Source organism: Lutjanus erythropterus, chromosome 16 (assembly GCF_056507025.1).
Source record: "Lutjanus erythropterus isolate fLutEry1 chromosome 16, fLutEry1.hap2, whole genome shotgun sequence".
In the NCBI taxonomy this organism is placed as follows: Eukaryota; Metazoa; Chordata; class Actinopteri; order Lutjaniformes; family Lutjanidae; genus Lutjanus; species Lutjanus erythropterus.
This window is the reverse complement of record NC_139332.1, coordinates 24,098,751-24,125,906: the sequence shown is the minus strand read 5'-3', so window position 1 is coordinate 24,125,906 and position 27,156 is coordinate 24,098,751. Positions and strand designations below refer to the sequence as shown.

The 27,156-nt window shown below is 41.1% G+C and overlaps 1 protein-coding gene across 1 annotated transcript in view; it reads left to right on the top strand.

The window, feature by feature from the left end:
- Positions 1-27,156, top strand: part of LOC146313144 (TGF-beta receptor type-2-like) — a 32,256-nt gene that overhangs the window by 991 nt on the left and 4,109 nt on the right. The window contains exons 2-6 of the mRNA XM_084738773.1: positions 5,247-5,388; positions 8,035-8,225; positions 13,157-13,932; positions 16,229-16,370; positions 26,251-26,375. Coding sequence (XP_084594899.1) covers positions 5,247-5,388; positions 8,035-8,225; positions 13,157-13,932; positions 16,229-16,370; positions 26,251-26,375 — 1,376 coding nt within the window. The remainder of the gene's footprint in view (positions 1-5,246; positions 5,389-8,034; positions 8,226-13,156; positions 13,933-16,228; positions 16,371-26,250; positions 26,376-27,156) is intronic.

Below are 27,156 nucleotides of genomic sequence, written 5' to 3'. Positions count from 1 at the left end.
ACTCATCCTGTGTCTTCCTCAAACGTAAATTGTGTTTGCAGTGTAAGCCTGCAGTCTGACTCAGTGCTGCTGTGTCACCTGTTGTAACTCACAGCCTTTAAAGTCCCATCAGCAGAGCTGGAAAGTAAATAAGGACGTTTACTCACGTATTTTACTGTGAGTACAACTCAGAGGTAGTTTTTATATATATATTTATATCTGTAGTTCTGCTTCTACTGCACTACTACACTACTTATTGTGCTTTTTACTTATAACATTTATTTTCTTATATTTATCTGACAGCTTAAGTTGCTAGTTACTGTGCAAGTTAGGATTTTTACAAACTAAACATGTGAAGAGTTTATTGAATAAAAAGTTTTGTTATAAATTAAGCTACATTTGGCTGCACGATATCATTTAAAAAAAAATCATATTGCGATTCCGATATGATTCACGATAAGTAGGAATGATAATTTTTGGATTCCAGTTTTCTTTGTCTCTGAAAGAGATATAAAAAATATGATGATGTGCCATATTGTGGGGTCTGTATGTTTATTTTTTAAGTTACATTTGGGAAAAGATTTGTAGGCCAGAGCATCTCTGCAGCACTACAGCACTTCCTTATAATGCTATTGTGTCACACGTTTTCCCGTACAGCAGCTATGTTTGCAGTAATACTTTGATCAATTGATTAATTTTGATTACTCTGACCTTTTAGGAGTATGGTCTTTTCATTGTACTTTCTACTTGTAAATATTGTGCATTTTACTTCATTACATTTATCTGAAGTTTAGTTACTGTACAGATGAAGAGGATTACATACAAAACATATGAAGAATTTATGAAATGTAATTTTTTTGTTACAAATTAAACAACCCATCTTTTTATACAAGTACAGCTGAAACGATTTGTCCGTTAATCACCTCTGTCTTCTTACTTCCTCGCACTGTTACTCAACCCATGTCTTCCTGAAATGCAAATTAATTTCTGTTAGTGCTGTTAACCTCAAGTGTGACTCAGCGCTGCTGTTCGAAGCTTTTGGGAGGACATCACCTGCTGTAAGTCACGGCCTCTAAAGCACCCCTCGGCAGTGGTGGAAAGTTTTTACTCAATTACTGCACTTACGTATAAATCTGTGGTATTTGTACTTAACTTGAGTATATTCTTTTCATCTTCCTTTGTTTTTGTCCTTCTACTCCACTTTATATCAAATATAGGAAAATATCGTATCGTACAAATTAATTGTTTTTTACATACATCGTGAATCATATTCAGCAGGCTCATATTCATCTTATCAAAAAAATTGTTTAAGTTTAATTTTTTTTTTACCACTTGAGTTGCCAGATTTACTTGCCTAACATGGAAATTTACTTGCCCCGGGCAAGCAGGTAATCCTGGGTGTTGATCACTGCGTATAGTTATAAGATCTGAATACTTCCTCCACCGCTGCCCCTCAGATCTCCATGTTTGATATGTAGCCACATTTGCTAACAGCCCCCCCCCCCCAAAGGAAGACACTGTTTTACCTTCATCTGTCTCAGGACTCAGTCCCAGCGGCACCAAGTGGCTTTGGCTGCTCCTAATCCTCTTTTCCCCCCTCTCTGCAATTATATGTAGCCCTGGGTGACAATTACTACCATTCATCCTTTCCATAGCCCGCCTCCTGGGTTTAAATGACATGCTCCTTCAGAGGAGTTACTCTAATGATATAATTACTCTGGCTCAACCACCTTCCCCACCACCAGCACTCAGGCATGGACTATCCCCCTCGCTCAACGCTGATTTACTTCAAATCGCCCCACCAGCCCCCCGGCAGAGCTTTAAATTGCCCTGTCAAGTGGTTTAGTCTGGAGTTCAAGTATAATATTTTGATGTTTTTATTTTCGGGAGCAATACCTCTGAATGCAATATCCTGCTAGCTTCTTGCAAAAGTATCTCACTGTGGCAGCAGGAACAGAGTGCCATCTTCGTACAGTGCTCTAGATTTTCTGCTTTTCACACCGCAGGATGTACAGTATTTCTGTTGCTTCAAGCCGCAGGCCTAACCCCACCCAGCAGAGTGGGTGAAATGACACAGTAGGCTTTTTGTGGCAGGTTAAGAGCACACACACACACACACACACAAACTCACACACAGCAGCTTTTCCTCACGTCAGTGTGAAGTCAGAGGCGAACAAACTTCTTCACTGTCTTCTGTCAAGAGGTCTGCTTTCACTTCCCCGTCTCTAAAACATCTCACTTTGAGGTCATGTGATCAAAGTCTTCTCGGTGCCATCTTCAGGCAGCTATAGCTACCGCTTCAGATGCATCACACATTTGTTTACAGTGCAGCTGCTTCAGGAGGGAATGTTTAAATTACAGTAGTGTACATCTGAAGAAATGAGCCCAGTTTCTCTCTTTGGTTTGGTCGCGTGTTGTTGTGTATTATGATGCGAGGAGCAGGTGCACTTCCTGTGCATATTATTCAGTCAGCTTGTAGTTGAAGTGTGGTTGTGTGGTTTCACTGTAGCAGAACTGTCACATGTGTCTTCATTTCCTTTGTTTTTGTGATTCGGCTCTTTTCATTTCAGTTTATCTTCAGTTTCTGTGTAGTGCTGTGCTGAATGCCATTTAATTGTTTGTTCACTTCTAATTTTGCGGTCATTATTTGCCAGAACCTCACAACAAAAAAAGTAATGTTTTCATTATTTTAGCAGGTATGATTTACATTTAGTGGTAATGGTCATTTTTGCATCACAATTTAGTTTTTTGTTGTCTATTTAATCATGATGATGTGACATTGTTGAGGCCTGTACTTAACAAATATGTTTTCTTAGATCTGGAGAACAAGATAAAAAGGCCAGGGCATCTCTACAGCACTACCATTTCTCACCCTTTGTCCCCTTTTTTGCCTCTTTTTCAGTGCAGCTGACGCCACCGCAGCATCTGAAATCACATATCAAGCACCACAAACCCAAAATGTGTACTAGCTTTCAACACACTTTTGTGGAAATAAACATTTGTATGAACCTTTTTGGACCCACTGCTCATTGTGTGTCACGTCACTCCCTTGTCAGTTAGAAACATGTAACCATGGTAACCTGTGCCAACAGTGACCTCGTGTAAAAAAAAGACATCGCACTTAGTAAAGTGAAGCCTTACTTGCTTTTAAATTCAGTGTTATTGACGTTATATCAGAGCTGCCTTGGTTGCTGTCCGCCTTTGTCATGTTGCATTGTTGTTATTGTCATCACTACTTCAATACATCGCAGGATATTTATGTGAACATGATGTCCAGTGCTTGTATACTTTAATATTTCTTAGGAAATAGTGTGCACCTCTCGTACTGTTGGTTTTATACTAAGGTTTCGTGCATACAGAAAATACAGCCTGGTCTCATTCCCAAGTCGTCAGATTTTGTCACTGTCCCTCGGCAACTCACACAGACATGCACGGTACCTGTAATCTGGAAGAGATGCGCCGGGCTTTCACGTGACATCACTGTAAACACATCCGTGGCTGCATGAGACACCCCAGGGTTTCAATGTATTATAAAGAGGGAGAAAGTCTGCATCTGGAGGAGGTGGGGTGGGTGTATGTCTCAAGCAAACACAGCATTTTCATCCAGGAGTCTGGAGTTCAGGTCCCATGTGAAACCAAAACACTTTGAAATGTTTTAAGGTACATGACATCATATGCATCACGATTCTTGTCATGTTACTTTAATCGTCATAATATAGCAACTGAAAACCAAAAACATGGTCTTATCCGAAACCCACTCAAGTAGTTTTTGTGCCTTAACCTACCAAAGCTACGACCATTTCACAGAGTTAAGCACCTGTTAAAAAAGTTGTCTGGCAGCATCTGATACAGACACTGAAGACGCTGAGGGGCAGTGAAAAATCATCATTATGTGATGAGTTGGGATGAGAACGGGTTGAAAAATCTCAATTTAACGTTTTATTGTACAAAAATTCAAAAAACTAAAGCATTCGAATACTAATTTGGACGTTGATTACCATGAGAATGGTAGAAGCTTTGAAGCATTTGTATCACCCCTATTCACCATGAGCTCTAAAGATCTGAAGGAGTACAGTCATGTGGAAATTTCTCTTTCATCCTCTGTTTATTTAGTATTTTTACAGTGAGTGGCCTGACTTCATCCTCATCATACCACTTGTGTGGGTGTGTACACTCGTACAAACTCATGTACGTGTAACAACAAAATCATTTGGGATTGTCCTTATGACGCATTGTTTCCTGCACCCTTGGTACTACTGGTAGATTTATCCTGGGAAATTCACAATATCCTCTTTTCGGATCATTTCCAACTCTTAAAGCCACAAGATCCACTTTCCACTTGTACGCTTTAAGTGGGGGGGGGGGGGGGGTACACCCTTTTAGGAAAAGCAAAATTGGAGAGGAGAGTAGAGATTGTTCACCTTCCTTGTTGCTCCGTATCTCCTTTCCGAGCTGAACAGAGACATGCTGCGTGGTTGATTTTTATCATTAATAGCCTCTCAATGCAAGCACAAACTGCAGACTGCTGTCGCAGGATTTCTGCACAAATACAAACATGTACACACACGCACACACATTTCTACCTCTCTCCAAACATTCACAGACACTGATACATAAAGTCATCCTCCCTGTTTTTTTGAAATTCATGAACAGAGTTGGCACAACACCTCTCTATACGGGGAGCCGACTCATCGGCTTGACAAATTAGAGACTTCTCAGCGAGGAGAAGCATCCGTGTTTCCTTTGTTTGTTGTTCTTGCCTGTCTGGCAGTTGTCTCCTTAGATGATTATCAAACCCACAGGCACTCATCACACAATCCTGTCTGTCTCACTGATATGGGTCTGCCTGCCGGCAAAGTCAAGTCTGAACAAGACCAAAGGAGGTGGATGCCACTGCACGCTGCTCTTATTGTTCAGACTTCACAGGGAAAAAAATCTGTCCACCCCTCCAGGATGAAATACTTTGGATTTTCTTGTGGTTTTGATGAATATCTGCTTCTACTTATTGGCACATTCCAAAAGACTCCCACCCTTTAATTAAAGTTTTGAGTTTTTCTTTGCTTTTCATACTAATAAATATTCGTATTATTGATCATGATGAAAGTTTTTCCCATCTCTGAGTAGTTTGTCATTTCAATGTGAAATGCTGCTTATTCAGTCCAGTTGCATAGAGGGAAACGAACATGTCTGATGTTTTTACAAAGTAAACTGAACCTTTTTGTACCCAACTCACTGACTTTCCTCTCGCTTCTCCTCTGTTTTTCCAGAGGCCTCTATAATGAAGATGAGCAGGCTGTGCAAGTTCTGTGATGTGCGAGCCACCACCTGCGCCGGCAAAGGAAGCTGCAAGGCGGAGTGTGAAATCACGTCCATCTGCCCTGATAAACAAGACGTGTGTGTCAGTATCTGGTAAGTATCCACTCGTGTAAACTCTAGGGCTCAGGTTCTATACACTTACGAGAAAGGGCTTCGGTGCAGAATTGCTGATTGATATCGACCAATATTCTGTAAAAATATACAACCTTAAGATGGGGATTAATGCAGGGCTGGGTATCAACTTCGATGCTTAAATACTTTCATGATGCTGACCAGTTGTCCATTACTGATTGCTTCAATCATATGGAGTCATTTGCTACCAAATTTACCGAAGGAGTAAATCTCATCAGCATCAGTGAGCCGTTCAGCACACAGCATGCTTGTACTGAGATCTAATAATGCTGGCGATTGGCTGTGTTACATTGCACATGTAGAAGCGTGTAGAAAAAATACTATGTCAAGCCCAGAGACAGGGATCATTGTTTTGTTTGTTTAACACCTGTTCTTTAAACAGCTTCTTCCTTTTAAAGTGAGTAACTGGGATTTAGTATCATAAAAAGAAGTTCAGTTCAGTTCAGGAACTGGTGGTGAAGCCAAGGTATCAGCACCAGCACCGTCATGAAAAATGTTGAACGATATTCACCCCATGTTTCCTCGAATTCCTGAAGATTATTTTTTTTCTCGCATGCCTCCACATGAGCATAGAATGAACCCAAAACACACTATCCAGACCTGATCAAGTTAGTGGTGCGCCTGTGTTTAAAACAGCAAAATTATATCAAACTATATCAAAACTTCCATTTAAACTCTCACATACCTTGTGCAGTATAATCTAAGTGTCTTTTATCTAGTCGGATGCTTACTACTTCCAAAAAAAACCTTGCTAATGAAATCATTCTTGGTGAAATTTCCTTAAGGCAAACCAGTAGTACATACCTGTGGTTAAACACTCTTGTCGGCAACAACTGCAAGCATTCTTGGGTGAAGGTGTATCACACCATCATTTTCCCTTTTCAAAATAAAACACCGTCCCTGATAACCAGTATTGTCACTCATGCTTATCACATATTTGTTATGTTAACAAGGTAGCTGTTAGTAAGGTAGCTACAGTTTATCAGTACAGAAACATAGCAGAAGTTCAAAGCCTCGTTTTGTTCCGTTCAGATTTGCCCTGTTAAAGTTACTGCATTACACTGGTTTCTAATTGGAAGTGATGCAAATGAGCGAGGCAATGAACATCTGATTGTTCCAGTTTTTCCTGCTCCAGGTGTGAGTGAACAGGCTAAGTGGCGTGACACTTGTTTGAAAAAATGCTCGCCCTGGTTCTGTTGTAGCAAAGTTTCACGCACTTGCTGCAGCTCCAGCCTACGTCTTTTTTTTTTTTAGTCGAAATCGACTGTGATGTCTTCTACAGTTCTGTTTCCTAAGTTGAGAAGTGGCCCCTCGAGTGTAATTTTATGGGAATAGCCTAAAAAAGGATGAGGTCATCTGTCCCCCGGTCATATAGAAACAAGGCTGACGTTATGAATAAACTTACTACTGTTGAGGGAGAAATCACAAGCTGTGCTGTTGCGACGTTGCTCATATTATATCTGGACAATTTTTTGCCCTCCATCTGCTCGCGCTCACTCACATCACATCCAGTTAGGAAGAGGTGTTAGGCTGTTCAAAGAAACTCACCACTTCTTATATCCACGGATAAAACCCCTTCACTTCTTAGTAAGGCTTTTATTGTGAAACATTTGCAGGAATGTCTTGTTAACACTCACTGACTTGCAACTCCGCTCTCATTCAAGGGCTCTTATGTTCTGCTGTGGAGCGGCTGACTCACCTGTGTAACCCAGCGGTAAAATAATCTGCCTGTATGGTTTGGCTTAATATCAAACAGACCTATAATACTGCTCTGTCAGCTGGTATTAAAACATCAGTCGCATCGCTGATGTGACTCAGATAATCAGCAGTCATATCAAAAAATGTGATTGGGGCATCCCTAAATTTAGACATACATGAATGTCTAAACTTGTACTACACGTACAAAGAACGAGGTGAGGAAATGAGGGCACAAGGGATACTCCTTTATAACCAGGCATTTCCTCCCAGAAGCCCTAAAAGTTCTTCCTTGACCTTTTCCTTTGAGCACCTTGTCAGTTTAGCGCTCTGGTGAAGATGGCTGACTTACGACAGCACATGAGGGCCATCAGCATCAAATCTGACTGTGAATGTGGGAAGCAGCAGGAAGCAGATTTGTGCCGGTGTTAAAAGCTTAACGCCGTGCTGCTGTCTCTCATTATATTAGCAATGTTATCAGCTGAGGTCAGCAGAAGTGGACAGCAGCACCTCTTTAAAATGTTTCTTGTAACGCAGCTCGGCGGGGAAGCGAAATTTAAATATGTATATTTGTGCAGGTTCAGGGTTTTCCTTGTTTCCTGTTTGTAATGGCATTTCAAAATCTTGCTGTTTGTAAGCGTGACTTCTGTATTGCAGTCATTTACATAATGCTGAGACTGTGGACTGCTGAAAGAGACAAATATGGCTTTTACAGTGACCGCTTTATCATTGCACGGCTGCAAAAATTGCATTATTTGCACAAGTGTAGACCTGCCATCATTCCCTTGTTACATGATAACACACATCTCTGAAAAGGGGACTTCATTGCCAAAATAGTTGCGAGCAAAGACTACAAATCAAACTTAATCCGGTAAACGGCAGCATTTTCTATTTGTGTTTTCTCTTTCCAAGGAGGAAGACAGATGACAACACCACCTTTGATACAGTCTGCCACAACCCGGCTCAGAGGCTGCACGGCTTGGTCCTGGACGATTATAACAACACCAAGTGTGAGATGAAGGAGAGGAAGGGCATGGGCTCACAGTTCTTCATCTGCTCCTGCTCTGTAGATGAGTGCAATGAGGACATCTTCTTTAACCACAGTAATTAAGACACAATTATTTCATTTACTAATACTTTATTTTCACTCACTCTTGAGCTTAGTGAGTTTCTGAAACAAATGGGTTTTTTTTGGTGATTGGGGTGTGCCTTTTAAAATATTTAGTAGTGATCTGACAAGACGTATCGATTGACCCTTCCTAAGTCCCACCCCCTTTTGTCCTGTGTTCCAAAACAGAAGCTTGGTACCCAGCAGAACCTCAGCCATCTTTATCCTTTCCTGTTTCCTGTACTTAGATATGCTACGTTCTAACCTTATCTATACTGAAAAGAAAACCAAATGCTAGCTAACTGACAATCGAACAATCGATGTACACCAGCTAGCTTGTTGCCTTGCGTTTGCTGCAGAATAAAACACTAGCTAGCTTACAATGCAGAAAAGCTAACAAGTTAGTCAGCTTTTTGCTAACATTAGCATCATGTGCATCAGATGTAAATAGATAGCTAAACATTAATGTAGATTAGGTAACTAGTTGGCTAGCATTTTTCTAATATTAGCTAAGTTAAAGCCACTACAGGGAAACAGTCTCAGTTTATTACTGGTGCTCCAAAATGATGTAAGTTAGCGCGACAGTCCCTGTGAAGAAAGGCCATTTCTTCATAGTTGTTTGTCATGCCTGCCATTGGGTCAGATTCTCCTTAAAATAAGATGAAATGAGTTCACATTTTCTCAGACAAGGTTATAGTGAGTTGCATGTTAACCAGGAGGAGGTTTTTGTTAATTATTTTTGATGTCATGTTGTGGTTATTATGGTGGAAACCTACTACATTTGTTCACAGGCAGCTCCAAAATTAACAAAATATGAAAAGTCTCTTGTAGTAGGCTTAAGGATATAGTTATATATGTGGCTTCTACAGGTCCCCCACCAACATTTCTGATCATCTTCAAAATTTGGTTCTCCTTAGAGCATAGACAAGCCTAGCACGTGATCACAGGACACAGGAAAGGAGAAAGGTACGGGACTTATCCCGCATATATTTTGGGGTCACCTCAGCAGGCAGCTGAGAAAAGGACTGCGTACGTCCACTACTTGCAGTCATTGTGGCTTGTGTCATTTACAGAAATCATGATATTGTTCTGAACAGTTTCACAGTTTTTTCTAGTAGATTCTACTGTAGCCAAAAAAAAAGTACAAGATCTGCGGATCATGTTAAGTTCCAGGGTCATGATTTCTGGGAAGAGACTTTGCTCTTGAGATTTTGAAATGTATTTTTTTTGGCACTTTGAGCACCAGGAGCTGACTGACATCCAGCTCCACTGTATTCAAAAGAAGGCAGACATCTCTAAGGCTGCTATCTCCCATACTCAGCAGCTTACATCAAAACTATCTAAACTGATAAATAGCACTACAAACCAGAGGAAAAATAGGTATTTTGGTTTTTGGGGTGAACTGTCCCTTTAAGTTACACAAAATGACATTAGTTACTTATTAGTTCATCGCTGTTTCATCAGTACTTTTCTTTCTCAGTGGAGCAATAGCGCAATAACACTGTTTTTATACATGTAAAAATGGGACTTTTGATTCGTACATCTGTACAGCATAACATGTTAACGTCATACTCGCGGTCGGCCTAATAATATTATGCCAGCTCCTATCAGCTTGTCATGTAAGGCGTCATGCATGGATGCTAACATATGTGTGCCGTAATGCTCTCCAGATACATTATTACAAACAGGTTTTTGGAGACTCGGGTTACAACACTGGCCCTGGAATCAGATGTATTTTGACTACAGCATCCAGGCAGTAATAACACTGAGGTACATTTCCGAGACCTGGCTCTGCGCAGAGCCAAATTGAAAGCATCTGCACAGTGCGAACCACGTAATGGAAATACATTCTCTTACTCTTGAGAATGTCTGTCTGTGCACTCCCTGTAACTTCTCAGTGACTTACATGAGACAGTGTTTGTAATGAAGGAGCTCCAGGAGAAATAACAACTACAAGCCAACAATACCAGTAAATGTAACTCTACTAGATAGTGACTGACCAGTATCCCATTGTACACAGCATTTTTCTGATTGAGCCTTCACTTAGAGTATTATTTTTAATATCACTGAAGGATAAATTTAGGACACTGCAAAAAAAAACTCAGAAAGCCATTAAAGCCATTACTCAAGTAAGAGGAAATACTTTAAGTTGTTTGTCACATTCCGGCTAGAATACCTCAGAGTTACCATGTTAACAGTGAACCCGCTTTCCACAACATTGTACAAGAGGACTGATGGTGTTTTTAATCATGTTATCCGAAATACATGTACAAAAACTGATGCAAGGAAACAAAGTATACCAAACTTCAGAAAAAGAAGTGTGTGATGCTAGAGATAAGTAATAATAAGAAGAACAACTTGGATTATTTGAAATGCAGTATGAAGTACTTTACCAATCCATATTCAGTGTATTACCTACAGTAGGTGGCAGTCGACAAGCCCCCACTTTGGGGGACGTCTCCAAACCAACCAGACTCCACTGGCAAAATCTGTAATTTTACCTCACTAAACCTAAAAGTTGCTGTGCGACTGCTGCCTCGATCAGCGAGCATGTTTATGTTATTGTGTGACTTCTGTGTTTTTAAGCCATTTAGATTTACCCAAGTCACACAACAGCACAAAAAAACTAACAGATTGAAAGCAATGGTAGATTAGCAAGTCCCCTGTTCTGCGAAGTAAAATGACTGATTTCATCAATGGAGTTTAATATAGAGTAGAGTAAATATAGAGTGTACTTGAACTGATATTGATTTTTGTAGATGAGTTTTTTAAGAGGCCAGCATCTACTGTAGGTAGTACACCGACTATGGATGAGTACCCACATACAACCCTGCTTAAAATAAACAGAACTTTCCCTTTAATAGAGCACCCAGTACCAATGGGCTGTTTTAACCCATCTATCCATCCATTCATCTGTTTTAACCCAGAGTTGTTATTTCTACATTTCTGTTGGGTTACTGGATCAAAACAGCCCTTTTCTTGGTTTTTTTTCTACCCATGAATATTAAGCACAGCATCCCAGTCCTCCAAATTTGACATTAAGACGCTTCATTTCACAATTTTTGCCACTCAGAGAACCTTTTCTCAGTATTTCATATTTTAAGTGAGAGTTTTTTGGGTTTTTTTGTTTTGTTTTGTTTTGTTTTGTTTTTTCGCCAAAGCTGAGCGAGTCCGGGAGGCACAGTGACAGGTCTGTTGTGAGAAATAGCTTCTCACTCTATGAAAATAAAAACAAACTGGCTGGGGCCATGTTGAGGATTTCAGACATGTGGTTTCCTGTTTAGAGAAAAAAATTAGAGGGAACCAGAGGGCTCGACTGGGCAGTCAGCTGGATGCCTTCTCTGTTTGTCCTCCTCCCTTATTTCAACCCGACTCTGCTACTCACATTCGCACTTGCCTCTAAAATGTGTTTCTTATCAGTTCTTAAGCAAAACGGGGGAAATGTGCACATATTTCTGCTGTAAGCCTCACGTTTTGCAACCAAAATCCTCAAATAGCTCTTAAAAAAGTACAATGGTGAAAAGCTGGTAATTTTAAAATGGAAAGTTGTGTGGCACTCAGAGCAACTAGACAAGACCAGACATCATATAAATGATTAAATTTAGATCTCATCAAACTGTGGACCAGTTGGGGTTTTCTCATTTAGTTTGTTGTGTCTGGTGATATAGTTTTTATAGATCTTTTTTTATGACTGCAGCTTCAAAAACTGGACCATAAACACAGCGCAAGCATAAACTTTCACCGTTTGCCAAAACCGTAGTAGCTCCCAGACACACCACGTCCTAAATTATAAGAATCAGACGTACACTATAAAGAGACACAATATGTGGTTGACTGGGTCAGGGTTTGGAGCAGCTTGCCTTTGTGGCCCAGACGCTAACTTTAGCTTTCTGATGCTTTTAGACATTCCACAGGGATGGGTCAGGTTCCTCTGCTGTTGTGAGAGTATTACTTTACTTTGAGCTGATCTGCCGAGACAGAATTTAAGTATTATTTCATTACAATGGGGGAGACGAATTGTTTTATGTTTATGGTCATTCTAAAAAAAAAGAACTTACATCATGTCTACAGAGAAGAGACTCAGTTTTAAACCTTTTTGAACTATACGAATATGGTTAAAAGCCTAATATGCAACATTTTCTTTAAAAAAATTTATTATTTTCTAAACTGCTGTTGTCAAAGTCAAGAATAAACTTGTAAACCTGTGTTACTTGTTTTTGCCACGGACCAACAGGCTGTGAAGTAGGACTGCGGCGATTAATCAATCAACACTTTCTGGTTCCCACTGAAATTTGCTGCTTTTCTTTGTCATTCATGATTGTACATTAAGATTCTTTGGGTTTGGGACTGTTGCTTTGACAAAAGAGGCAACTTGAAGACGACACTTTGGGCTCTAGGACGTTGCGCTGTGCATTGTTCACAATTTTTAAAATTTTGTGGACTAAACGATTTATCAATTAGTAACCAACAGTTGCAGCCGGACTGTAAATTCATTTTTCAGAATAATTTTGATGTGGCAAACATGAATGACTGATCAGCAGTTTCTGTTCCGAGAGGAGGAGAAGAAGCTGTTTTTGCTGCTGATGAATATAGCTGACATGAAAGAATGACAGCTTCCCCGAGCCAGTGGATGGAAACATGTTCAATTTGCTTCTTTGTTTTGCAACATTTTAGAAGTTTGCTTCAAATTTGCTTGATAGTTAGATGGAAACACAACTAATAAAGTTGTCTTGGTACCAAAACAATGAGCAGAAAGATGCAAAAATAATCTGCAGAAATGGGGGATAATACTTCTTCACATTACACATTTTCATTTTTTTCCATTATTAATATAAAAATATTAATTAGCAGGGCTTTAAACCTTACTATATGGATAGGGGCCTCTTCACTGTCATTATCATAATCCTTTGACTTTTGCTCCATCAGGCATGGAGTCCCAGGTGGTGGCCGTCATCTTAGTGAGCCTGGTGCCTCTGCTGGTTATGGCTGTCGTCGTCATCACTTCCTTCTACTTTTATCGAGTCTACCGCCAGCGGCAAGCCAGCTCCAGGCGCAAGAGGGGCCCTCCGCTGGACTTCAGTGACGGTCACGCCATCATGATCGACGATGAAGGCTCGGACAGCAGCTCCACGCACGCCAACAACCTCAACCACAACACGGAGCTGCTGCCCATTGAACTGGATGTTCAGGTCGGAAAAGGACGCTTTGCAGAAGTTTACAAAGCCAAACTTAAGCAGGGCTCCTCGGTCAGCGAGGAGCAGGGCTTTGAGACAGTGGCCATTAAGATTTTCCAGTACGAGGAGTACGCCTCCTGGAAGAATGAGAAGGAGATTTTCTCAGACGCAGATCTGAGACACGACAATGTTCTTCACTTCCTAACAGCAGAGGAGAGGAAGGTGCACAGACAGTACTGGCTGATCACAGCCTACCACCCCAAAGGGAACCTACAGGAGTACTTGATTCACCATATTGTCAGCTGGCATGACCTCTGGATGCTGGGAGGTTCACTAGCTCGAGGAGTGGCTCACCTTCACAGTGACCACACCACCTGCGGTCGCTACAAGGTGCCCATCACACACAGGGACATTAAGAGCTCCAACATACTGGTGAAAAGTGACCTGACCTGCTGCCTATGTGACTTCGGCCTCGCCCTCCGCCTGGACAACTCTCTGTCTGTGGACGAGCTGGCCAACAGTGGGCAGGTAAGGCCATCCCATCCTTAATTTGATTACATTTGGCTTCTGATCCCCTCAACCCCAATTCCAAAAACGTCAGGACACTGTGGAAAACGTAAATTAAAACAGAATGCAGGGATTTGCAAATCCTTTTCAACCAATAATCTATTGAATGCAGTACAAAGACGAGATATTTCATGGTCAAACTGATAAACTTTATACATTCATTATGAATTTGATGCCTGCAATGCGTTTGCGGGCAACAAAAGCCTGGGAAAACTGTGGAAAGTTCAAAAAACACCTGTGTGGAACATTCCACGTGTAAACAGGTGGAATGGTAACAGGTGACAGTATCATGATCGGATATGAAAGTGGCTCAGTCGTTCACAAGCAAGGACAGGGCAAGGTTCATGAAAAACTGCTCGGGCAAATAGTCCAAGAGTTTGAGAACATTTCTCAACACAAAACTGTAAGGAATTCAGGGATTTCATCATCCACAATCCATGGTGTCATTAGGAGATTTCAATGATACCAGCATTGAAAGGCCTTGACCTTTGACCCCTCAGGCAGCATTGTATTAAAAACCGACCACCATCAATAAACAGTTTGCCTGATAGAGTCTTAACTTGTATTTGTAGATGCAGGGCCAAAGTGAAAGTTTTATATAAACAACATTCAGAAATGTCGCCAGCTTCTCTGAGTCCGAGCTCATCTGAGATGGGCTGATGAAGAGTGGAAAAGTGTGCTGTGGCCCGACTAGTCCACATCTCAGATTTTCTTTTGAAAATCATGGGCATTTTGTCCTCCAGACTAAAGAAGAGAAGGAAACTCCACATTGTTATTAGTTCTGTCTTCAAACGCCAGCAGCACCTGTGATGGTATGAGGGTGTGTTAATGGACACGGGATCATGTGTAACTGTCATGTCTGTGAAGGCACCATTAACGCTGAAAGTTACAAATAGGTTTTTGAGCAACATATGCTGCCACCCAGAAAACCTCTTTTTCAGGCTTATCTCAGCAAACAAATGCCAAGTCACATTCTGCATGTGTTACAACAATGTGACTTCGTAGTAAAGGAGTTTGGGTACTAGACTTTCCTGCAGTCCAGACCTGTCTCCCACTGGCATTACAAGACACAAAAAAACTATGGAGACCCTGGACTGTTCGCCAACTGCCCCTGTCTCAACATTTGCGTCAAATTCAGAATGAGTCTATATTTTTAAAAAAAACACAATAAAGTTTATCAGTTTGAACGTTAAATATCTTGCCTTGACTTTTTTGAAATTGGGGTTGTAATAAAAAAAAAAAAATCCTCTCCTGTTATAATTTTCAGCCACAAGCCATTCCAACCCCTGCCATATATTTCTTTTAAGATATTTACCAGACCCTGAAAAGAGCGAGGCTATCAATCAAACTTTTCATGTCTGATCCTCATCTCTCAGGGACACCATCTCTTAATATTTGGCACCCTCTATATATTGGCCCCAGATGGCTAATGCTGATAGAAATAGTGCTGTAAGTGTTCTTAGGTTGTCGTTTTATTGTATTCACAAGACAAACAGGCCTGATTGATTCTTAATAGACTCATTACGCCGATGTAATAGGCCAGACTCATATTAGACTCTGTTATGAAAATGACTCATTATGAAAAGGCCTCAACCTTTGCTGCGTAGCGCACGTAATGCATTGTAATGCCCTTGATGCATTTTCGAGGAAGCGCCAGTGAGCACATTTTCCAGGGTGGTAATTATGTGAAGACAAGCAATGTGTTGTTGAGCTCAGAGCTACCTTTGTTTTTCCAATTATGTTATACATCAAGCATGGTTTAATTCAGATAAATGTGACGTGACATCTTACCACAGCACAAAATTACCGCCTGTCACTTGATTAATGCAGGTAAACAACTCTTACTGCTCAGATGGTCTACTTAGCGACTAAACAACTCCTGTTTAGGCATAAAAAGGTAGTCATTAGTTAAAAAAGTGACTTTATTGTGTGGTTTACGAGCTCCACATAAATGTAGCACCCTGTTTAATCCGTTCAAAACAATATTATACGTAGTGTTAACATGTACATCTTTTGTGGTATCATGGAAAAGAAAATAAGATGATAAGATAACAGAAGATTCCTTTATCAGTTCCACAACAGAGAAATTTAGCACTGTTTCAGCAGCAAAGGGGATAAGAAAATAGAAATAAGCGTCAATAAAAAGCCATAAATACTATAAAAATATAAGTAAACAAGCAAGAGGAAATAGAACAATATATATCATATAAACAAGAAACAGTGACATTGAAAACTTTGTCTCCCTGCTTTTTCTCAGGTGGGAACAGCCAGGTACATGGCCCCAGAGGTCTTGGAGTCCAGAATCAACCTAGAAAACATCGAGTCGTTCAAGCAGGCTGATGTTTACTCCATGGCTCTCGTACTGTGGGAGATCATCTCCAGGTGTAACGCGATTGGAGGTAAGACGCGATCAGACTGTAGGATGAAATGCTGAATTTTGATTGGACCGACTGCAAGTGAGAGAAATTACTTCACGGAGGTGTCAGATCAATATTTGAACATAAAGGCTAAACCAGCAGCTTTTGATGGAAACGGCTGAAAACTCATAATCTGTGGAATTTAAAAAAAATGCTTGCATGTTTATTTTGCCAAATAATTTGATAACATCAGCCTAAAAGACTGTAAGATATCAAAACCCAATCAAAACATTTGGCCTTTTTAGGTTGACCTACTTTTAGTAAACTGATAAATTGTGCTTTAAATGAATTATTAATTGATATAAAACATCAGTGAAGGATTAAGTAAATAAATAAAATCTTGATGAATACTTTCATCCATAGATTTTAAAGACACTTACTGTGTGTAGCTGTGTTAAAGGAGAGCATCGAGTCTTGTTTCTCTGCCAAAGTCAGTTTTAACCCTTATTCAAGCCTGCACAGCTAAGTGCTCAATTCTGATTGATTGCTCAGATCAGGTTTATTTGTTTGGCTGCTCAGACTGTCTTTTAAATGAGGCCCAAATCAGATTCCAGTGTGAACTGGTCACAGTCCTGAAGTGAGCTGCAAATTAACACTAACAGAGACTTCACACACAGAACGCTAATGTACAAAAGAAAACATGAGTCAGTGTTGATGGTTTCATTTATAAGTTGATGTGCAGCGGAAGCCACTGAATTTGTGAGCAGATGATAACGAGGACAAAGATGAAGAGAAAACGAGCCAAATTTTTAATTACAGCTTTTTGTTGACCAATGGCTGCCGCTGTTCAGAGTCAGGAGTGGTGCAATGGATATGAATGTTTTCACAGAAACAGATTTCATGCAAAATCTGTCAGCACTTCTCCGCCGGTCTATCCATCCAGTTTTTAAAGACACTTAAGGTGCGTGAGTGACATAAAAGTCACACTGATTCTGATATGACTGTTCACACTGAGGCCACATTGCAACCCTGATCTGTGACTGATTCAGGAACCAATCCTGGAATGATCCCTCAGCATTTTATGCGTGTATTTTTATCCGACGCCACAGCCGTGTAGCATAGCCACACACCGGTGCCCTGAGCTGCCAACCCAGTCACATGCACCATGCTCAACTTCATCAACACAGACTGCATGAGTTGTAGCTGCTGCAGTAGTGGGCCAATCACATGTCACATTAAATCAAAGAACACTTGTTGTGATTGGCTGTGAGTAAAACCGTACAAATAGTCATTGTTAGCTAGATCTGGGTACAAAAAGGATTGCATGCAAGTATTCTTACTACTTGGTACTGGGTTATTTCAGTCGATATCCTAAAGGGATTCAGTACTCATGCCCAGCCCACAGTTAAGTTAGCTACCAAGCTAATGTCAATCATAATGTCAAACCCGCACACACGTTTCTCTCACCACATAAGCGCTTTATCTCTTGCCAGCGCAGTGGCTTCCCAGGCTCTTGTCACCACTGTGAGGTTGCCTCCACTAGTTCAGCATATATAAGCACAACTTGACAATATTTTGTCCTCTAATTCTCACAAAATCTCAAACTACTCCTTTAATGAGTAGTCCTCTTTGCTGTCGTCGGCACCCAACTTCTGAGTGTTTGTTGTGATCACTTGTGTTTTGTGGATGCCTCTTTTAAACAGGATGTTTCTGTCTACCTGGCTGAAAGCTCAGTGACCCCACTGTCCACAAAGTTAACATCACTTGTGACCTTTACTGTAGTTAATAATAGAGATAAGCGTGTTTTCCTTGGTAAATTAGAGATGAGCCCTGGCTGTTGAGTGTAAAGGAAATCGATAGGAGCACTGATTGATGAAATTCCCTTTGGAGTCTTTGTAAATATCCTCATAAATACTTTAAAAAGAAAAATTGCCTCCACAGCTCACTTGACCTCTGAGGAATACAGGCACATTGATGACTTTAACAATTAGGAGTGCAGTGACCAACTCCGCCTCGAGTTCACTTACTGGATGTGTGATGCCGCGAGACAGGATTGATGTGTGTGCCGGCCACGAGCCATTAGTCACTGTGGGAACCAAATCTGAAAGTGTCAAACACACAATTCATCTTGTAGAAGTCTCAAGGATCAGCCCTCACTTTCCTAATGTACCGTTACTTGTGTTTGTCATTCTGAAACAAAAACAAGGCCAGGATATGTGCAAATAATAGAAATGAGTGATTATCTGAAGGCAAACCACAGGGCAGTATTTCATGTCGACACTCGGTTGTTTGTTTTCACTTCCCTTTAGTGTCTCTGTGGTCCAACATGTTTCTGTGACTGCTCCTGTCTCCATTGTGTCAGAACAGTGATTGAAAGCCCGGTTTGGGCATGAACGCTTCTACTTTGGCGTTTTCCTGTTTTGCCCCCACGATCCTCCCGGGGGGCCCTCCTTGAAGTATATCGCACAGTTACGCTACCCAAGAGTCCTCTCAAGAAAAAACATGGCTGAGTGACCCACAATCCCCCCTTTGCTTTTCCTTCCCAGCAGCAAGAAATTGTGTGCCCTGTGGGTACACCTTTGAAAAGAAAATAGACTATTTCCTGTTTTGCAAAGAGCACAGTCCCCAAGATGTTCTCTGTTCTCAGAGCGAGGTTGTAAGTATGGATGTCTTCTTTTATATGAGGATGTTTTGCGGCTAATGTCTCATGAGAGGGGACCAGACAGGATACATGTTGGTAGAGATGAACTAAACGAATCCAGGCTGTGTGGCTTCACTCGGTTTCCTCTGGAGGGATTTGAGGGACAGCAGCTTTATTCATCCCACTCATCCTCCTCCATCCATTCCATTCATTTCTGAGTTTATTTCAGTCTTTCATTCCCTTGCTTTGCGTTTATTTAGATCTCGACAAACAGAAACACTGTGCAGCGCCGTAAACGTTATTTTAGACCCAATTTAAAGTGATCAGAATTTCTTTGAAGTGGGATTGTACGGGGCGCTTCTCCACAGTCAGTGTTATTACCTACTGTAGAGGACTGTCGACCCGCCTCTAGTCTGAGGGAAGCAGCAGGAGTTTAGCCACCTCAAAAAAAAAATCGACATCAGGTCAAGCGTACATTATGTTTAGAATATTTTCACCGCTTTACCTTGTTGTGAAACTGCCTTTTCAGACGAGTTGTGATTTTGTGTGAATCTGAATTAACCTCTTAAAACACCAAACTCACTGATATTTGGCTTATATGACAGTGGTTTCCCACCTGATAGCAAGTTAAAGGGCAAATCTGTAATATATTTACTTAAATTTATCATAAGATGACCATGATATGTCATCAGAGATTACACAAACTTTCTAAGTTGAAATATTGGCTTCTCTGACAACAATGCTACAGCCAGCTTGTTCTCCTTTGAAACTGAAATGTCTATTCTGGTCTGGAACAACTGCTGTTATTTGCCAGTTTCACATTTATTAGAGTTAAAATTAATGCTGAATCTTTGCCGAATGAGTGAGTGTCTGCTTATGAATCATAAGAAATCATCAATAATCTTTTAGAAGGAACAGATGTTTATAACAGTTAAATTGAGCAATATATTAATGGAGCTACTGTGTGTATACGTTGAGTGTGTATTTTCAGAGCAGTGGATAAAATGCTTTGTTTTACATGGACAGACAACTGACAGTTATAAACAGCTGATGAACTGCAGCCCGCCTGAGCTTCATGTCTGGGGAGGAGGGGGCAGGGGGAACAACTTACTTCAACCATATATTGTGCATTAAATAGGAATTCAACTTATTTAATATACCGCTTAGCTCCAACTCACTATTTGGACAGTACAGATTTTTGCACTGGTTGCTCTTTTAAGTAGCTAAAATGAGTTTTGCTGCTGACCCTGTCCTCAGCAGTACAACCCCACTTCAAATAATCCAAACTATCCCTTTAAACACATTTTTCTTACTGTCGTTGCACAGGAACTCCGTGTCATTCTCTGCTTCAAAACTTTGAGCTCAGTCTATCTACATAATTCTTTCTCTCTCTGTCTGTCTGTCTCTTTCTTCGTACCCCCAGGCAGGTGAGGCAGCAGTTAATTACTCTCCCACTGCACTGAAACACTGCAGACGGCCATCCAGCTTTTACTCATGCAGGCACAGACAGGCAGACAGGGAGGACAGGCCAGCATAGATTTACTGGAGAGAGGGGAAGCAGAGGGGTTCCCGTCCCACCCCTGGACCAGAATAGAGACTATGGATGGAAACTGCTGTGTGTTTTTCTGCATATCTCTGTCCACTTTTTCCAGTCTTGGCGTGCTTCCGAGACGAGCGGAGGGGTGAAACCTGTAGTTCATTAAGGCTAGAACCCAAGGAGATGTTCTCATCCTGAAAGGTTAAAACATTGTACAAACACAGCCAGCCTCCTACCTTGATAAACCCTCAGGAAGGTGGAAAGAATAAGCTGCACAAATGAGATGCAGTAATTTGGTTTTGCTTCACTGGAAGCCAAAAAATCTCGTTGCAGATAGTACGCTGGCAGAGATCTGGTATTGATTCGGGAATCAGAGCACCATGAGAGATGTGTTTACAGAGTGCAGTCAAGGAGTTTCATGCCTTCACGCTGCTGGTCTCTTGTTTTTCCCGAAGTTGCCAAGTTGTCCCTGGAGCTCGGTGAGTCACTAATGACACCCTGAGTGCTCACCTCACTTGAGACAAAATACGAAACACATGTGCACACACAGAGAAACTCAGAGTGACACATCCCAGGGCACCGTTATAATGACTGGGGTGAAGCCCTGGTTTCCTCTCGTCTTTCTAGTCTCTCTTGCCACCTGCCTGCGTCTGTGGAAGACAGATGTCTGATCCGCGCTCTGCGTCTCAGCGGCAGGCAGTCACATAGCCGCCCTGTCACAGTTCCCGAGGCCGTGGTCTGATCTGAGAGGAGAACACAGCCGTCTGTTGACAGCGCCAGTCAGCCAGCCATGAGCCATCACTTTCCTTTCTTTAGCTTCCAAGACTATAAAGACAGAGGAAGAGTTACAGAGTGAGCGGGAAGCATAGAGATCGACGCACCTCGGAGAGAGGGAAAAGCTGGATTCTAGGCTCAGGCCTCTTTATCTCTGCCTCTGTTCCCTAAAATGTCTCTCCTGTATAATTTAGCTCGTCCAGATTTAGGGCTTGGAAAGACTCGGAGGGCGTTCCTCGGGCGGGTGGGGCTACGTGGGGGGATAATAGTGGAGTGGTGTTGAATGTGGAGCTGCAGACAGAGAAATGCCTTCAGTCCCCAGAGGGAGAGGTTGGGCCAGACTGCAGAGGGGAAGAGGTTATGGCAGCTGCTCTCCAGATGTCAGACCATCAACTCCTCCAGGACTGCAGTGCCTGATGGTACACTTGTAGAAATAAAAGTGCCAAATAGAACCATATACAGTTCTTTGATTTGTCCCCATAAGGGAAACCAGTTTGGCTCCTGGTAAAACCTTTTATAGGGCTATTTACCACCAAATAAGTTCTGGTTCTTAAACCGGTTGCACTCGATGTTCTTGTATCCTTGCGTGCTGTCTAGTGACTCAGCCTACACTTCCATCAGTTGTGTTACCATTATAATCAAGGATATCCTCAACGGAGGGCATTGCACAATGTACAGGTCTGTATAACATAAAAAAATGTGCCATTTTTTAATTCTGGTTGGAAACCAACTTTTTAGCTTCCAAACATTTTGGTGGAAATGCTCCAAACATTTTGTAAGTGCTTGAACCGGAATGGGGTCAGTTCCATATTGGTGGAAAAGGCAAATCATGGGTTCTATGGCATGTCTCTTCCACCAACATGGAACTGACCTCATTTAACCGTTTGGAGCATTTCCACCAACTATAAATTAGTTTGAACCTGAGAAAAATGGCAGGTTTTCTTTAGGAACCAAAGTGGGATGACATCCTTGACACTGATGATTGCAGTGGTTCCACTCAGAACTGGTAGAAACATGGGCTGGTTCATTTAGTAGCACTCCAATAATTTTTGTAGAGAACCCTTCTATGGCATAATGGTTCTACTACAGGAGGTTCTACTGAGAACGCTTTTATATTTCAAGGATTTTTTGGAGAAGCCACTAAGGCTTTTCCACCCAGAACGCTTTCATATTCCAAAAGTTTTATCTAGAACCCACCTATGTTGTTCTGACAACAACCCTTTTATATTCCAGCGGTTTCATTTAAAGCCCAGTGGGATCTAAAAATACATTTTATATGGATTTCGCCTGTAACCCGCTTGTCTTTCAAAGTTTCTACAAAGAACCATAGTGCATGATGAGAGATTTTAGATTTTAAGTCTATGTTACGTTCAAAAAACATCTTTAAACAGCCATACTTTCAACTAATCTTTGAAGAGCTCTTTCTTCCAAAAAGGGTTCTTTGGAAGAAAAGGGTTCATAACGGAACCTCTCGCCTTGACAAACCCTTTCTTCAAAAAAGTAGCGACACAAATGACTCTAGGTAAAACATCAGCCCTTCAAGAAGTTCCTTTTAGAACCATTATTTCTAAGAGTGCATGGTGTGTATGTGTGTGTGGGGTCTGCCCTAATCCACATTTAGGAATGTATTTTGGATTTCTGGATTTCAAACCACTTGGTTGTTGATGATTTGGGGACAAAATGAGCACTGCCCAATTTGGTTTCACTGAAGTTTTATCCAGCGTGAGCTGAAATAGGGTTTTGGTCTCTTTTAATGGGGTTAGGTGAAGGTTAGGACGTGTATCAGCTATAGTTAATGGTAGGGTAAGCCTGCAGGGTGAGTCAGTGCCATATGTCTGAAATTAAGCTCTGCTAACGTGTAACGCACATGCATACATCTGTAGTAAATGACTTTAACAACCTGTGAGGAACACAAACAAGTGTCACAGCCACCGCGGCCTAATGAAAGCCAGCAGAGAGGCGGCTGGGACTGGATTAGCTGAGCTTTTGTGGTTTAATTCAGACAGACTGGGAAACAGGCGATGTTATTGTGATCACATTACTAATTTATTTCCAAGTGCATGTTGAAACTCCACGTGGATCTGTTTTTCTGCATTATTTATGTATTTATGTGACAGGACCTCTGTTCTTTTTTTCTTTTTTTTTTTACCATTTATGATTTGTTGAGTATAATTAGACAAAAATGTTAACTTGGAAGGGCAGCAGAGCAAAAATATCAAACAAAATATCAAATGTTGGTATGGTTTATGTTTGCTTTCAACTTCGCTGTAATAATTTAGGACAGTTTGTGTTTCTCTTTGCTTTTTGTTTTGGCCCTGTTTGACTTGCTGCTGCAGTTTGACCATTGATATCTAAACATGTTTCTCTGAGCTAAATACATCTGTGTGCCAGGGCCTTTTTTTGAAGTGGTGTTGTACGTGCCTATCGATAGTCAGTGTATTACCAGGATTCTTCTGCTCATTCACTGAAAGACATTAGCTATAGCAACATGATTATCATGGATGTGTATCACAAAGCTCTGGAAGGGTGACATTCACCGAGACGTTCTCCAGTCTGTCGCTGCAGCTAAATTTAACTGAATTTCTCTTGGCTGCAGATTCTCAGACAGTTTTCTACAGGCATGCCTGACATCCGGCATGGCAAATAGACGTTAAGGATGAAATATGTGCTAGCATTGCAAAATTCACATCACTACATGTCAGCTGTCGTAGGAGACACAGTGTAAGTTCCTCATTGTTACTCTGCTGAACTTGTTATATTGCTTTGCAGAAATCCTGTCAATATGCAGTGTGTAACTTTTGCAAGCCACAGCACTCCTCCCTCGCCCTGTGTTGTGTTTTCAATAGCTTTTGCTAGTTCAGTTTAATTTTAAGGTTTGCCTGGAAAAAACATCTTTCCTTTTTAGAGCAGGATTGGCCAATCTTTCCATCCTAGAATACACACTGTTGTTTACACTGCAAAGTGCTCACTAGTGTGATTCATATACAGTATTTTGGACCCATTGTTTGGAGATGAACACATAAACATGTTTGCCTGACAGTTTATAAAGTGGATTTGCAGTGTAGAACACAGTTATGCACTCCCTCTGACCTGTCAAAACAAAAGCAGATCTGTCACTTTTTTCTCCTGAATGCTGTTTAAGCTTTAGTACCAAACAAGAGGAACTCTACTTGCCAAAAGAAAAAACAAATAGGCAGTTTCAGCCTCTGAAAAGAGTCCAGTGTTGCACTATTGTGTCTCCCAGAAGTCTCTGATTCCTCTCTGTGTGCTTCATAACATCCTGTGAGCTTCTTGTTAACATGTTCTGAAAGAGTGAACTGCGTCATCTGGTTCATCCTGAAAACTGTATTCTATTCCAGTAGTTTATCCCAATCAGCAAACAGATTTTTTCCCCCATATTTTGTATATATACAGTAGTAATCTACATAGAAGAAATGTCAGAGACAACTTGTTGGCCTTGTGACAGGGCGGGTTACTCCAGAGGTCGCTGCTTTGTTTCAGTCATGTAAACTCAGTGGGACAGATTTACAGCCAGACGTATCAGCACTGTGCCTTTCTTTCCGTTTTATGTTTGCCATCTGTGCATCTTTGGGGCCAGATGTACTGTATTATTGTGCCACGGTCAGTGATTGGCACTGCCTTGTAGGTGTATTCTTTCAGTAATTGAAAGCTCAAAGGGGGCAAGTCAAGTTTAAGGTTTTAAGATCTGCACATTTTGAAAAAAGTGACAACTGAAGAATAGGGGGTTTGAGGGTTTTTGAGCAATGGGCTGCTGCTTAACAGACTGAACAGCTTTTACTATATATTCTATACCTTAAGGAACCCAAGATAGCATCTATAGCATCATTTTCTGAAATATCACAGTTTTTTTTTTTTTCTTCGTTGGCGTAAATTCAGTCAGTAGTCATCATTTCTCATGCAAATGGTACATTTCCAACTTCTTGAGTAAATAGTCATTTAACACTTTTGTGCAATAACAGACTGCACCGTGTGTTTGACTCATTTCACTCAGTCAAGTTTCAGCTTGTAGTTAAAGCTGATAACTCTAATAACAATGTAGTGACTGCACTCTAGAAGTACACGTCTGTCTTTCTAGGGGAGGAAATTATACAAGGTATATGAGAGGGATAATTGTGTTCAATTCAGCAGTGACAGTCAATTTAAAGTTTTCGGAGCCTCCTAAAGTAGAAAAGTAGAGATTGTATCTGTTTTCCGTTAGAAGACTTCTGTCCGTCTTTGTGGAGGCGTTATTTGCGGAAAACCTTGTGATTCTCAAACTGATAATTCATCTGATGGTCATCTTTTAATCATTGAGAATCCACTTGAGCTAATTATTTTCTTCAGCATTCCTCTCTCAGTCACGTGCTTGTCTGAAACTTGTGTTTTCTTTTATACGAGTCCTCCACGCTTCAAAGCAAATTGGAATGTGATTTGTTGTTTTACTCCGAGGATACGTGAATTCATGTAAGATAAAACTGTCTACGGAAACTCTTGACCCACGGTTTCCAGACTCTATCCTCCACGCCAGGGCTTTGAAATCCTGCCCTGAGTCAACTGGACTGGTACGCTGCCTTTGACAAGCACCCTGGATTTCGTTGTGTAAGAGAGCTGACACAAAGCCCGAGCTGCGTTTGTGAGATACTTTAAGCTCCTTGACGCTGAGGGTAAAAATGTGATAATAATAAGTGTTTCTCTTCAGCAAATCTCCCCCTCGGCCCCTCTATCAGCAGCCCAGGATTCTTTAGTTGTTTGTGCTGCTTCAGTGCTATTTAAAGTTTGCAACCTGCAGTTTTAATTTGGAGCACACAGTGAATCCTTTGAGAGGTGTTGTTGATGTGTGCGCGCTGTGGGGCAACAGAGCCGTGTCTTTCAGGAGATGTGAATCTGTTTCAAAGTTTATTGCTTGTATAAAGCGACCGAAGCTCTCCGGTGCAATCAGTTTTCTGTGCCTGTTTCTTGTGTCTGTGCAGAGGTGAAAGAGTACGAGCCACCGTTTGGGAACCTGAGGGAACATCCGTGTGTAGAAAGCATGAAGGACAGCGTTGTCCGAGACAGAGGAAGACCCGAGATCCCCAACAGCTGGATCAACCACACAGTAAGAGGCACCACACACACGTCTGATCTGCAGATTTCATGTTTTTAACTTCACGATCAGCTCTGGGCTGAGGCACTATATTGTTAGGCAAGTCACAGCTAAGTCCCAAGTCTTTCAACTCAAGTGCCAAGTCAGGACTGACAACCCCCCCCCCATACCTGTCAACACTGGGATCTCAAAAAGAGGGAAATTTTCCAGTACCCAACCTCTCCTACCACTGTCCACATACACATGACATTTAGACCACTCACATACAGATATCCCATAGTTTCAACTATGAACTCATTATTCCAACTATTTTGACTTTTTTTTATCTCAATTATGACTTTTTATTTCATAATTTCAACTTTTCTTAATCTCATTATTAGAAATATTTATCATAATTTTGACATTTTATACCTCTGCGACCGTATGTCTGTCTCATTCTTGTGAACGTGATGTCTCAAGAATGCCTTGAGGAAATTTCTTCAAACTTGGCTCAAATGTTCACTTGAACTCGAGCCTGAACTGATCGGTTCAGCTCTCTGTCAGTCCTCTGTTCTCCTCTGTAAAAATAGTCTTGAAGTGAAGACAGCATGTTTCTCACTAGAAATCACACGTCAGTATAGTGATAACTTCCAATTTGCCAAAAAACACATAGCACTTTTATTAAATTCCTTCAAAGTCTACATACATTATATGAGTCTGAGCAAATATTGATGTAAACTGTAGCTTAACTGGTTGGTGGAGACACGCAACTGCGAGGCAGTAATTTAGTTACTTCATGATCTCCTCTGGGCTC